A 15,339-nucleotide genomic window follows, 5' to 3' on the forward strand; every position below is an offset into this window, starting at 1 on the left:
GAGTCTATCCTAAGCATGCCAGGATACAATCATGATGATTAGAAATTGGTTCTATCCTGCTAGAATGTTTTAAATGAGACAACAATGGTTTTAATGGATCAGCGTCATTGTTGTTTGTACCATTGCCGTGAACTTTTACCGATATGCAACATCACAAGATCCATGTCTAGTGCAATTTTCATCTCTCTTATTGATTCCAAGACTTTCCTTCACCTTACTCAATCATGGAAACGATTGCACTACCATTGAAGGAATACCAGAGAAACCATTGCTAGTAACAACATTACAGCTAACCTCCAAAAGTTTGTCAGTGATTAAATTAAATAAGCATGTAGTTAGCCTTGGACATCATCCCACAGCATGGAGTCGAATTCGTTATCTCATCTTAATAAAAAATGGTTTGTTAGTCAATAGGATGACTGACTTAACAGATCTGTCTCCATATCAGAAAGTAGCCAGTATCACCTTGATCAATCCTTGCACTACTGTGACCAGACCAGTTTGGATGTAGTAAAAGTAGTCATGATGCATTTTTCTCCTGGCCTCTACCGGTAAAAATATCAGTCAATAAGAGTATCTTTCCATCCCACTTCTCTGTTGACTTGACATTTTCTATAGTAAATCCATCAACTCCATGATGGATAAATACATCACGTCATCGTTTCCCATCCATATCGTCAATATGGTTACTTGTCTGTCTCTATAAAAGTTGATAGTAAACTATATGAAAAGTCGATCAATCATCTAATCGATCCTTTCGATACTTCACGTCGGATAATTGCAGTTTTACCATAATAACAACGCCTTTACCATATCCATATTAATCAAACACCATTCGCTAACGCTCATACGTGTCAGAAAAAAAAAAATCACCGCTAATGCAATCAAAATACCCAACTTGATAGAATGATATTCCATCTTTAGATAGGAATCTTATTACCCAACGGACGGACACACTGCAAACAAATGCTCCAATTTCTTGATGCAGTCCGATCAATCCTTTGCGCTATATTAAATGTTAATGAATTAACAAAATCATGCTTACTCTGAATGCATGTGTAATTGAGCAATATTATCATCCATTTTTGGGAATAGAGCGTGCAACCGATGACAAATTATCAGAAATCGATTGGGCCTTGAATATGGAAATTTGTGATATGATTAATACATCTGAAGATGGGTAAGTATTTGTATATTTAGCGTGGTATCCTTTGATGTTTACTGAATGTTCAAACTGTTTACAAATCCTATAAAATTGCTCATCAAATAGTCTATGCTGAGTCGAAACAGTGATGTGCTTACTTTGAGGAAATGCTCGTTTGCAGAAAATATCTTGTAGTAAAGTGGAAATCTTATATTTACTTCCTCTTAATTTAATCGTCTGAAATAATCGGAGAACATTTATTTATCGGATCTAAACCTGCATTCTACGAGATATCGTCGATTCGCTGGCCCTGTTCTCCAAGTAGCCACATAGTTTCTAGTTATATCCTTTAAAGTGACAAGGTGCCACTTTTTTTTATTCATTGATGATATATTCCTACACAAATTGTAACGAAATTGATTGCATTCTGGTCAGATATTCACACTGTACATGTAGGTACATTAAGTGGCTGAAAAAAGTGTCGTTCAATCATAAATAACATATTTTGTCAATTTTTTACCCAATACAGTGCATTATCACTGTCATGCAATTTAATTTAGTATGTTATGAAAACCAATCTTTGAATTATCTTTCTACCAATTTGTAAAATAGATTTTGCGGTAATTGTATCATTTGATGATAGAATTTTTCAAATCCGATTCATTTCATTTCGGTATCATATCTGCCTATCAAACACCTAGCGTTACATCAAGCGTTAATTTTTGTCAATCAATGACCAATAAAATCGTCCTTCGATAGTGCTCATAAAAGATATACTAGACGCGTAACTCATCCAAGCTCTACGTTTCGCAGTCAGTTCGACTATAAATATAGAGATAATATGCACACTTTTCTCGTACATTAAGTCACCTTTAGACTTGCCTCTTCGTAGCTTCTTTTTTATGACTACGTGCAATTAAATTGAAATGCTCATTTATAGTGTTGCTACATTAATAGGTTCATTTTAGCTATAAGCTATCAACAGCATCTTCAATTGAGTATCTTGACCTCGCGATATGACATAATATCTTATTCATCTAAAATGTTACTCTATCTACCTATTATGATTGTTTATAGGCCACGTAATGCTATGAAAGCCGTTCGGAGGAGATTATCAAACTATAAAGCTAGCCAACAAATTATGCATTCATTAACTCTATTAGAAACTTGTGTCAAAAATTGTGGTCAACGCTTTCACCTTGTTGTAGCTCAGAAAGAATTTGTTGCCGAATTAAATAAGATGGTGCAAGCTAGGGTATGATTCTTTTTGAATGTTATCATTTGGAATCAAGTAATGGTTGCATATTTCCTAAAATAGACCAATAATAAATGCCGACATTTAATTTAATACCTACATTGTGATTGTTATCGTAGGGTCAGCTATCAACCGTTGTAATTGATAGACTTCTTGGTTTAATACAATCATGGGCTGATGCCTTTCAAGGACAACCTAGTCTTAATGCTATTGTCCATTTACGTGATACTCTACTTAAGCACGGTAAGTTGCACGGTATTTGTTGGACAAAATTATCCCTTTAGATAAAGTAAAGAGAAGCGCACGATACAGCATCGAATTATTGAAAAACTCTAGCAATTGCTAATACGAGTATATCAAACCTTCCAATTGCACCACTCTAATAATTCTAAACTTGCTACATTTAATAGGTGTTGAATTCCCAGCTCAAGACCTGGACTCGATGTCACCAATCTATACGCCTGAAAGAGTATGTTATTACCGTGTTATTTGCTTACAAATGATAAATAATAATTCAACTATAATAGCGTAGATTTATTCCGTAAATGGAATATGCACCAGAATGATCGTACATTTTAAAATTTAAAATACTGCCACAATAAATAATACATTGCATATACGCTCTTAATGAATAGTCTGTGCCTGAGAGACCACCACAACCGCAACTACAACCGCAACTACAACCACAACTACAACCACAATTACCATACGCAAGCCCAACCGTAAATCCTCATGATGTAAGGAAATATCATTCTTATCTGTCTTCTGTTTACATACCCATTCAGAAAATTATAAATTCCACTGTACAATATTAACATGTTTTGATCTAATTACAAAGGTTGGTATCCCAGCTGAACCGATCAACCCGAACCCTGAACAACTTGCTAAACTGCGTCATGAATTAGATATTGTGTCCGGAAATATGGAAGTTATGAATGAAATGATGACCGAGTTATCAGAATCACGCCCCAATGAATCAGATTTAACACTCCTCAACGTGAGTAACCACTTATTCGACATAAAGTTGACATGGGTATGTTAAAATGTGAATGTCTTACCAACCTAGGAATTGAATGCCACATGCCGAGAAATGCAGACACGAGTCATGGACTTAGTTGTTCGAGTTTCAAACGAAGAATTGACTTGTTAGTGCTAAAACCCATAATTCATATCTACGTCTGTTTTACACATGACATTCAGTAAATTATCGCTATTTGTTTCTAGCGGTCCTATTAAAAGCTAATGATGACCTAAATAATGCCTTCGTAAGATATGACCGCTTCCAACGCCAGCAATCTACCATGGCAACTTCGCAGCAAGCACAACACGTATCAGTAAGTAGCAATCGCATTCTATTTATCAAATTATTCTAACCGAAACCTAATTATTCGCATATACGTACAGCAGCAGCTGGAACCTGTGTCACCAGCAGAAAACGTAGCTGCTACGGAGTAAGTTGTACAACTGCAATGGCCAAAGAGATAGTCTAAACACGTACTTAATTGGATAACCTTTGAATGCAATAGTAACCGGTGGCGTCACAGCCAGTTGTTTTAATCGATTTCATTGGTTCTTTCACTTTCTATTTTTAAACCTTAAAGGCAACCGCAATCCGACTTGCTGATCGATTTTAGTGAAGCAGGATCCACTGCGGCAGCTGCACCAACTAATACAACTAACCCTGCGTTTCCGGATGTTTCATCGCAATTATCGTCTTTATGTACGAAAATATTAGTTATATATAGATAGACGCTATTATAGTGCTATGTATGGTATTGATTACTGATGTCTTAGCTAACAATAAAATCTGATCTCTTTATGCCTTTTATTTACTGTTAAAGCTCTTACCTCTACTGGCCCTAATCAGCCTGCTCCAGTTCCGGCTCCTCAACCACAATTGGCACCAATAACGGCTGATTTGCCTTCATATAACATTGCTATTTCTAATCCTACAGCTAGCCCAATTGGGGGTGGTTCAGTACTGCCTCCGATCAATCCAGCACAATTGCCAGTGAATACTCAAGTCAACCAGCAAGATCGTAGCCAAGCTTTGGCATCATTTGCAAATACTAAATCATCATCATCAGAGTTAGCAAACTTTAATCAATTCTAGTGAAACACGTATAAATGGATATCCTTTAATTAGATCGTGTTAGACCGACATCATCTTTTTATCTAATTGTATAGCACTTCGTATTCTTACCTTTCGGAAATGAGTTCTAAGCCTATGTCTGATTCTCTTGCGTTTGCAATGAACAGCAAGAATCCAAATGTAGACAATACTCCAAAACAGGTAACATTTGTTGTGTTAACTGTAAGATAAATCTTGATACACTTTCTATAGTACAAAAGAGGCGACTGTATGCTACTGTGTACGTAATAATGCTGCTTACTTCTAATCCTACTATAGGTTGCAAATTACGGTTTGACTACGTACGTGAACTTATCTCGCTATGTATCCACCCTAATGGATTACTTATTTCGTAACTTTAGTTTCTATGTCTTATTTAAATAGGAATGCTGAAATTCCCTCAGAACTGGATGATTGGCTAAAGGCGACACATAATAATGTACAATCGATGAATTGTCATGTTTTAATATTTTGATGTTATGCTAGACCTATTCTTATTGGTGCAAATTGGTTACTAACAATTTTTTAGGAAAGTAAACCAGCAGCCAATCCAACACCCGCCGCAACCGGGCAAGCTTCACAACCAGTTTCCAGCTCCGGTAAGGGTATAACACGAATAAATCCTGCTTAGTATCTAATTATTCATTTAAAAGTGGATTAATTGGTATTTTATGCTGTTCAATTTCAGAGTTTGATAAATTTTTAGCGAGTAGAGTAGCCAACGTTCGGCAGCAGCCAGTTGCTGGTGAACCTACCGCTTCTGAAACCAATCCTTCCTCTAACTCACCTCCTAAGCCTAAGCGTCAAATGCAGATGGCGGAAGCTGACAGCGGATTGTTTGGACTTTGAAAGATTAAATAGCCATTATATTATGATAATTATGTTTTTAGTATTAAATGCTTTTGGAATTATTGTAACAATATCCTGCCGTACATACAGTCATCAACCACCAATCCGGCATCTGATCCACAGCTTAAACATTCTGATTTATATGTATGCTACGGATATGCTAGTTTGTGCTGACTACCTGACAAGTCTTACATCTCAGTCCGTGAATTTGGTAAAAGAAGATTATACATAATTCAGCTCGATGTTCACCCTTTCATAATTAAGCACATGGTATATCCTTAATAAACTCTGTTTTAATAGAAACTGTACGTTTGATAATTATAATATAAGTGTTTCTCAGATAGTATACTAGTATGTACTCAATGAAAGTCTTAACTGCTAATATTGTTTAGTAATTGTGTTTTAAGTTACAAAAAACTTCGTTATCGCACTGACTCTTTCTTGTTCAGATTGCGTCACTGCTAGTGTAAGTAGCGCCAACGTTTACGAGTATTTTCATCTGTAGAAATCCATTCGTGTTATTGTTTTATTATTACACGCCTACATCAGTTGGCGCCAATATTCATTTCCAAAGTCGTAATGTCTTATAATTTTAATTAACAAAAAATTATGTTATATCCTAGTTGTAGCTGTAACATTAAAACTCTTAGTGGTACACCAAATAGTAAGATAAAAAGTTTGGTAATTTATTGCAATAAATGCAATGCATACCTTCACTATGATATAACCTTGGCATAGAATTTTGAAAATGGATACTTAATAGTCAATAAAAAGCTCTATTATATCGCGAATAAGATCGTATCATTCTTAAACAAAAGTTTTTAACTTTAATCAAAGTCAATTTCTTTGCCTAATAGTTGTAGGTAACTGAAATTTGTACATCTTAGAGAGAACATTGATAACATTTACAAGTTGTTAAAACACACAAATATCATATATTATCTTCATCAAAATTTGAAATCTAATATTAATAGTACAGTCATAAAGGATATCGGAAAAATAATTCAAGTACTTCATTTATAGATAAATATCTCTAATCAAATAAGTTTTGAGGTAATCAAGTTTGTCATTTACGGCTGCGTGGTTTGTAACAGCAATGATAATGAGGTTCTTTTGCCAATAATCCTTCAAAGCAGAACGATAGCATTTTAAATTTACTAATCTAACTTTCATCTCAGATGGGTCATAGTAAGAATGCAAACTATGATACTTACCCCTGACTCTCTGATTGCAATGCAGGATTAAGTACGGCCGAAGCAACACTACGTAGGCAAGTTTTAAATATCAGTGATGTAGAATATCAAAATTAACAAGTTTGCATATTGGCAAATTATCACTTACTTTGGTAATTGCAGTAATTTTACTAATTCGTTAGCTCTGTTGATGATAAATTCATTGCTATTACCATTTTTGGGCTGCGTTGACTTAAGATAATAATCAAAATGAATAAAATCGCAGTTAGTTCACGAAAGAGAGGAAAGGTACAGTGCAATACCGCAGCCAATACAGCATGAAATTTCAAATCCTAATATTTTCGGTACAAGATCAAGATTTAAGACTTTGCAGAATTTATTTACATAATACTTTCCAATCTTCATTAAGCAAATCTGCGCTCGTTGGATGGTATCGCATCTAGAGGATAACTAGATAATCGTAACATATAATAGATAATAATTAACATATCGAAGCAGATGCATAATTTCTACTTAAGTAGCAGATAATAAAATAATGCTGTACTAAAACGTAGGTAAACATTTGATACGAACTAGATTAATAATACACATGTATGAATGAAAATAACTTTCTAATGTGAAATTAAACATAGAATATCTAATGGCTATTGAGTTTCTAATTATGCCTTCAAAAAGTACCTTTGCTAAACATGTCATAAGCAACGTCACGAATCTTGCAGTAAACTTTTTCTAAACACATGAAGACAATTAAATAAATTCTAAATTCTAAATATAATTATTAAGAAACGTAATCGTAAATAATTCTGATAACAGTGCACCATATTGTAACTACTAACCGAGTCTCCAGCATGATTCAGGCAAACTTCATATGATAAGCTTTCAATACACTATTTAAAGATTTAAAGATTCCGACAAAATGTATAAATTCGGGAAACGGTACTAACGAATTTGAATGACAATAAATCTAAGCAGGTATTTAATCCAGATTTATTATCACTAGCAGATTCAGAATACTGAGAAAAAATAAATAAGGATGTAAATTGACGAACTTCGTAATAAACCAGAACGCATTCTTTCGTACACTTGATGTAATATTGGGAAGAAGAATATTCACCAATAATCCATATCTAATAAATTAATAGTTTAAATTTATATTACACCAAGGACCTGAGTGCAAACCAACTATATTAAGTGATAGTGAAAACATAGTAGTGTAATACAAAAATTACGGTATATAATTCTTACCATATGCATATATAGTTCATTTTCAATGTTGAGAGCATGTTTCGATTGACTAATGTAGTCTAAAATCTCTGCTTGACGATCAACAACAATCCTTGGATATTGCTTGCATAAAATTAAAATTTGAGCTGAAAAGACCCTTCAAGTAATATAAAATAAAAGCGACTATAAGTTATCTATTTTCTAAATCACATTAACCTCTGAAAACTTACTCTAGCACATTCTCTTGATATTGTCTGATCTGGTATAATTGAACAGATCTTTCTATTATAGCGGGAAACAGATCGTGTATAATTTCATAACTTGCTTTTTCCATAATAACTTTGAAGAAGACACTGGTGAATTTGATGAAATAAAATAAAAGCATCGCCAATTGAGATTTCCTTTCTTTTAATAAGTTACAATGCTAAACGACGAAATCTTGTCATCACTCTAGAGAATTAATTGCTTACTTTAATAGAATAGGTACACACTGTGAACAGACAGAAATCCGTGGATGCGTAGAGAACTTTTCTAGTACGTCATGTAATGTATTTAGCCTTTTATACATATAAAGATAACATATTAGGATGCAAATAATTTCTTGCATAATAATTTTTTGACGTGCTTACTTATTAATGGTATCGCCTTTACCACTGCAACATCTCAGGATAAAGGAGAGAATAGGCTCAAATGTAGGAGATATGACAACGCCAAAATCAAAAGCTGTTTTGGTTGGTAAAGTTCTTCCACTTGCAATTAAAACTTGGGCTAGCAAACGTAACTCAAAAGTTAGTAAATTTTACAGTGGTTGTGTACTAGATACAGCACGATAATTACAATCATTTTATTACAATACCTTGTTGATGCATGTGCTTAGCCTCTAAGGCCGCAGATACACACGGTAAATCAATAATGGTATGGAGCATCTACATAAGCAACATATATTCCATTATATTACGTAAACAAGAATATGAAATATCGTAAAGAAATGATTATTAGATAAATGGTTTAAATGACAATCAACCTCTGTTGCTGTTTTAGCAGAAATCATACTAGGAAGAATTTGTACGTATTCTACGAGATATGTTCTTGGAAACCATGCAAATATCTAGTTTTAAAAGATAATAAAGCAAACTATTTACTACGGAATACTGTTAAAGTAATATATTAAACAGAATCCAAAATATTTGCAGTATTCTTTAAGAAACCTTTAAAATATTAGGAAAATAACGTGTGAATACTTCTGTATTCGCGCATAACTTTTCTTGGTTTTCAATCAAAAACATAACCACGTCGAAGGCTAAAAAGGAACTGTAACGTAGCTCGAGTTAAATATATTGAATAAAATAATCATTTGGTAATTACTAGCATAGCCTACTACAATGCCCTTACTACATGATATTCATAACTTAATTATTATTACTTACTTATGAAAGCGTGTATCCAATACTTTAGCAAAAAAAAATTCTAATGCGTCCTTGGTATCGAATACAACAGTGTCACCTTTATAGTTTGTAAATAAGCAGTCGATTTCATTCGTATATCAGATATACGCTTAAAATACTTAAATGTCTAGGGCCTCCATGCCTTACCGAAATTAATGAAAAATTGAATAACAGCCAGTAGCGTCCTCCCCTTATTAACATCTAGTACTTGCTTGTAGATTCTTTTAACTTTGTTGAAAAGGGCGGGAATAGACGACGGATCGCAATCGCAAACATTGTTCATAAGTGTAACCACCTCAACTAAACACTATAAGTTCAAGATTCCAAGATAAGCAATGAAATGCTTTAGCCATCATATAAACTCAGTATATCTATATACATAAATCAAAATTTATACTTCTATCTTAATAGTTGTCTCCTCACCGAAAATTGTAAAGTAGTATCGACGCTGTTTGTTGCTTCTAAAGTTTACAATGTTTGCATAAAATTAGTATTTAGGAATTTTCTTCACTTGCGCTTTCATTATAAATTCATCACACATTTGGAATTACTAAAACATGAGTATGTATTATCTTACTCAGTTCACTTTGATCTATCAGTCGTGAACAATACGTCAATATAATGTCTAGTAGTTTATCTCTACGGTTTTTCTTAGGTGTTAATGCAGATGTTCCGGCCGGCAAATTGGACAGTCGACGAATACTTTGCATTGAATTTTCGATACTACCAGCAGTTGGAGAACTTCTTGACGTTGGAGTTGATGTATTGGAAGTAAATGCTCTTTCCATATTAGATTGATTCGTTATTAGCCATCTTCGAATTGCAGAAAAGGCGTAAATATTTCGTAATTGGTCTTGAGTGAAAAAAGAAGCTGTAATAGTAACATAGCGATATAGATTCAATGATTATTGTAAAAATTATTCTATTAGGTACAAAATGGTTCGCAGATAAACCTATACACTTGTAAAGCGGCAGACTATATCTTATTCTGTATAAGTTTACTAAACCACAATAAAGTTAGGCCTACGAATACGAACTTAAGACAAAAATCTGCTTTTATTACAATATTTAAAAAGGCCTGTGTAAGCTAGTCTATATTACCAGTGCAAAGAATGGTAAAATTTCCGCGTATTTGGCTTCCATCAATTTCTGTAGGTATCTTATTCTTGTTTTAAGAATTCAATATGGCATTAGATGTCCATTATAGTATAATTAAAAGCAGCGATTGCACAATAGACTGAAATGTGCCATCAGCTTGTTGTATCGCCCATTACCTTCTTGTCTGCTGGTGATCTACCTCGTGCTGATTCTATCGAGGTATCCAATAACCATTGACCGAGGACGCTATTTAATTTCTGAATAAATTCTAGTAACATACGTAGATTACCTTCCATTTAATTTTTACTATACGAAATTTGCTAATTATGCATTCCTTCCTTTACAAGATTTATATCAGAGAAGGCGAAAGCATTTCTTTAATTATATATCTATCGATACCTTCAGTCATGAGTGAAGGGCAACTAGTTGCAATAGAAATGACTGTAGTCATAGCAAGAAGCTGAGCTTCTGAAGGAGTCTGGATCGTTACCCATCTGTAAGTATGCAATATTAAATTAAAAAAACAAGCAACAGGTACAAAATACTTGTATGGATTAACAACTGTTGATATGCTATCTAAGACTCAATTAACTCTATTAAAGTGGAAATAGTCGATTACAATCAATGGGGTATGTAAGATCGTTTATAGCTTTTGATAGCAGTTTTGCAAGTTTTATAATTAATAAATTTTTACTTGAGAAGGTGTGGCAAATTTTCCGGCCAATAACCTAAATCTTTTCCCTAACATTAAATGATAATAATAAGTCTGTATTTAATTTCTAGCATTGAAACGAGAGTAAGCTAACATTATATAAGATTTAGTTAGTACAGGAAATGAAAATTTATTGCAAACGTTAGCAATGATCATTAAACAACTTATTCGCCATTTATATTGTACAAGTACATATGTCTAAAGCAAGCAAGTGTAAATTAGCGTATAAATTTCAATAGATGAATTTTATTATTTAGCGAATTTAAAGTCATTAATCCCTTGACAACCAAAACCGATTAAAAATAATGTACAGTTTTGTTTCACTTTATGAGGTGAATTAACTGTTTACTTCATCATTCATTCATTTCTAATTCATGAGCACTAAGCACTTCCGATTGTAGGCTATATGTACGAAATTGTCATTCTCATTTTCGGTAAGCTCTGATTCATTTAATCCTATGATCAATTTCTGTGTGACCAACCTCAGTTAATAATAACGGCAAAACGTGCAGTACATTCCTTTTATCAAGATTTTGGATACTTCTTAAATTCTGCCAATATCTAGGAGCTAATTCATTCAGCAGATACGAAGTTGATAAAAGAACGAGATGAGGAGTTTGAGAACTTTCGGTAATAATTTTTAATAAATATGATAATAATTGACCAGGAAGCCTGTAAAAGGAAATGGGTCTAAAATTTCATAACTGTTGACAACGAAAAATAATTGATAACTAAATATCAATTGCAACATTAATAGCTAAAGCAATCACTAATTAACAATGCCTAGCCCTACAATGTACATTGGCCTAATTCATAGCCCACAACTAGCATAGTTAGGCAAAGACGACATCGAAAATAATCTTGAGTAAAGGAATTCTGAAAGCCGAATGAATTATTTCTTACTCACTTCTTATCTTTGCGAGTCCAAGCTACGATAACATACAGTTGTCGTAGTTTACGTATTGAGGCAGAAGGATTGTTATTCTGTCGCAAGACTGTTAATAGTTCTAGAGAAAGTTCTTCTATCTCTTTGTCAGTCCAACCTCTATTTAAAAAGAAAATTTTAAGTTGATGTCATCGACTCCATTACTTGATATGTGTATGTATTGGATCATAGACATTAGGATTTAACTTCATATAATCAGTTCTGTTACAGAATACGAAGAATGATAGATGTCATTTATAAATTGATATACATATGTATTAAACTATTAACATTAGGCTTTTGTATCGAACGAGTAATCCTACTATAGCATATACATTTGAGCAGACCCCATCTAATAACTTGACGCATGTACATCATTAGACTTTAAGCCTTGAATAAGTCATTCCATTACATCATAGACATAAGAGTCGATCCCATCTAGTAACTTGATACCCGTCTGTAGAAGTACTAAACCATTATCATTAAGCATAAAGCCTAGAATAATCAACCCTAGTACAACCTACACAGTAGAGTAGATCCCTACTAACAACGGTTATCATATTAGCCTCGATGAGCAATTCTCCTATAGCGACACAGCAGAGTAGACGCTTTCTATAACCTGATACGTAGAGCCGATTCTTTAATAACTTGATACATGTACTGTATTCGTATGCATGAAACTATTAACATTAAACTTGAAGTCTCGAATAAGTAATCCTCTTGCAACATAGATAGTAGAGTTGATCATCCTAATAACATGATGTGAGTATGTATTAAACCTATAATAGAATATTAGGCTTAGTCTCGAATAAGCAATCCTATTACAGAATCCATAGTATAGCGGATTCCACTGATAACTTGATACGCGTATACTATTAAGCTTTAGCCTCGACTAGGCAATCCTATAATTATAATATACTGTACACAGCAGAGAAGATCCTCTCTAATAAACTTGATACACGAACGGTCTGCATTAAACCAATAACATTAGGCTTTAAGCATTCCATAAGCAATCCTATTACAGTAGAGGCAGTAGTGTAGATCGCATCTAGCAACTTGACGGATATCTGTATCTATCTACAAGTATTAAACTATTATCATTAAGGATTAAACTCAAATAAGTAATGTTACAACAACCAACACAGTAGAGTAGATCCCAACGAATAACTTGATACACGTCCTCCCCTAATTCAGATTACCACCTCAAGATCACTGCTCTACTTTACGAGAAGTATAGTCAATCAAATTAGACATATTCAATATAAGCCTTAAGCCTCGAATGAGCAATCCTATCGCAGCAGCCTACATAGTAGAATAGATTCTATCTTATAATTGAATAATAGTAAGCTTTACGCTTCAAATAAGCAATCCTATTGCAGCATAGACAAAAGAGTCATTCCCTTCGAATAACTTGATCCGCTCATATTCAACCATTAAAGTTTAGATACGCATAAGCAATGTTATCACAATATCCACAGTAGCGTAGATCGTATCAAATAAGGGTTAGCAATACTCATTCACGACCTTCATAGATCCCTAATTTAGATTATTACTAGAAGATCGCTGATCTCTACCGTACTAATACTATAGTCATAAGAATCAGAAATGTTATGATAAATAAATTGTTGTCATGTTTATCCACCCTATTGGCCTCTCCATTCTAATCAAGAAATCGATCAAAACAATCGCAAATCAACCATCTAACATTTCAGTCTACATCCATATTCATCATCAATGCTATTTTCAAGTTCTACAGCAACATGCATACCTTGCTTTTTGAAATGCAGCATCCACATTGGAGACGATCGCAGAATCGACATTTTGTACTGAAGCCATGGCGAAGAAGGAGTTCAATGAGCAGGAAATGGAGGATTGATGTCGTCATGGGTACAGTATGGTCCAGTATGTCACACGCTTGCTGTTGTTATAGTCCTACTGTACCTATGACATTGCGGAGTGTTTTCAGTATCAATACTGTCTAATGCCTTACAGTACTCTAATGTCACTCTTGACTAGAGCTCTATACTGTGCTCAGTATACCGTAGAAATCAGAGATTGCTATAGTCTATATCCAAATAACAAGCAATGTAATCCAATTTCGGAAGCCTCATTACGACACTAGTGGTTTAATAATGTAGCTATTAGATCATGGCACACATCTATAATATCTAATATTATTTGCAAGCACAGACTGTGCTCTTTAAACCTGTTCGATGTAAAAGAAAGCTTTTCTTTAACATGAATATGTTTTTTTTCTCCGTCTATATCCGAACCTGTCAACGAAGGAAAAATTAGAGATGGATTGAATATACAAGACTTATTAGTTAGTCTTATTCGGTGATACTTTCCATGTTTATATCAAACTTTTATTTAGTATCCAAAGGGAATATAACATCTATTGCATATTTTGCACATTGTAATATTAGATTTCAATCATTAAAATAGCTCTAGCAAGTGTGGCATATATAAGTTGTATGTATAACAATATAACATATATGTATATTTCATAATCAATTATATGTATATATATATATATATATATATATAGGAGGTTATACCCAACCTTTGTACCTGGGTGTATATATACGAGAAAAAAAAATAAATGCGCGCTGGCTGAAATTTCTGAGGTTTTACATCGCAAATACATGCTACTGCTACTATAAATAGTCGATATAACAATCCAATTTCGGATGCCTCACTACAACATTATTGATTTAATGTAGTGATTAATTCATAGCCCACACATCTACAATACTTAATAATATTTACAAGCACAGAGTGCGCTATTCAAATCAATAAAGGCGAAAGAAAAGCTTTTTTCAACATGCACTAGTACAAACTCCCGTCGCTTTGCTGACGGTTTACGATAATGTGCTCATTTAACAGATAGTATTACCATTTGATAGACCTGTCAGAAGTTCAGTAACTTTATACCGTGTACTGCATGCTGTACAAATGTACAGTACCTTTCAACCTCATAAAGACTAGATATGGGATGTAAAATATAGCACATATGAAAGACATCAGACATATAATCATGGATGAATTTGCTTGAATCAATTTCGGACTTTTGAAGTTTTAATTTGATAAAAATAATATTTACTGTAGTACTGTAACGTTAGTATTAACTGTGAGTAAGTGATTAATTGCGTAGTGAAAAGTACAAGTATGGTACAAGAAATAAAACGATCGAGGGTTCTACATGTTAATATATAGTAAAAGCACAAGTATATACAGACTGTATAGAGTATTTGAAATAGAATGAGTTTAAGCTCTACTAGTTCTGCTTCATTTGGTAGCTATCATAATTGCTTACAGTAGATTGTAAGGATTGCACCAATTTATCTAATACTGTAACTTAAG

At 33.6% G+C, this 15,339-nt stretch overlaps 2 protein-coding genes across 2 annotated transcripts; one reads left to right on the forward strand and one right to left on the reverse strand.

The window, feature by feature from the left end:
- Positions 1-1,037: 1,037 nt before the first annotated feature.
- On the forward strand, positions 1,038-5,477 carry TRIADDRAFT_63602 (uncharacterized protein; the record flags this gene model as incomplete). Its single annotated transcript, XM_002109127.1, has 16 exons — positions 1,038-1,180; positions 2,222-2,399; positions 2,519-2,642; positions 2,810-2,868; positions 3,035-3,136; positions 3,238-3,432; positions 3,466-3,544; positions 3,624-3,733; positions 3,804-3,850; positions 4,001-4,119; positions 4,241-4,487; positions 4,587-4,692; positions 4,810-4,832; positions 4,915-4,969; positions 5,060-5,129; positions 5,219-5,477. 16 exons carry the CDS (start codon positions 1,038-1,040, stop codon positions 5,377-5,379), a joined length of 1,818 nt encoding a protein of 605 aa, XP_002109163.1. The 3' UTR covers positions 5,380-5,477.
- A 442-nt stretch (positions 5,478-5,919) lies between these two features.
- On the reverse strand, positions 5,920-13,812 carry TRIADDRAFT_52911 (uncharacterized protein; the record flags this gene model as incomplete). Its single annotated transcript, XM_002109700.1, has 25 exons — positions 5,920-5,962; positions 6,594-6,641; positions 6,721-6,803; positions 7,251-7,301; positions 7,409-7,459; positions 7,517-7,699; positions 7,818-7,953; positions 8,027-8,149; positions 8,267-8,353; positions 8,426-8,564; positions 8,653-8,722; positions 8,821-8,904; positions 9,005-9,107; positions 9,224-9,299; positions 9,389-9,548; positions 9,665-9,702; positions 9,819-10,112; positions 10,343-10,406; positions 10,516-10,607; positions 10,739-10,833; positions 11,034-11,080; positions 11,534-11,723; positions 11,959-12,096; positions 12,142-12,198; positions 13,745-13,812. The coding sequence occupies 25 exons, from the start codon at positions 13,810-13,812 to the stop codon at positions 5,920-5,922; spliced, it is 2,520 nt and encodes an 839-aa protein (XP_002109736.1).
- Positions 13,813-15,339: the final 1,527 nt, after the last annotated feature.

This window comes from Trichoplax adhaerens, genomic scaffold, assembly GCF_000150275.1.
Source record: "Trichoplax adhaerens TRIADscaffold_2 genomic scaffold, whole genome shotgun sequence".
In the NCBI taxonomy this organism is placed as follows: domain Eukaryota; kingdom Metazoa; phylum Placozoa; class Uniplacotomia; order Trichoplacea; family Trichoplacidae; genus Trichoplax; species Trichoplax adhaerens.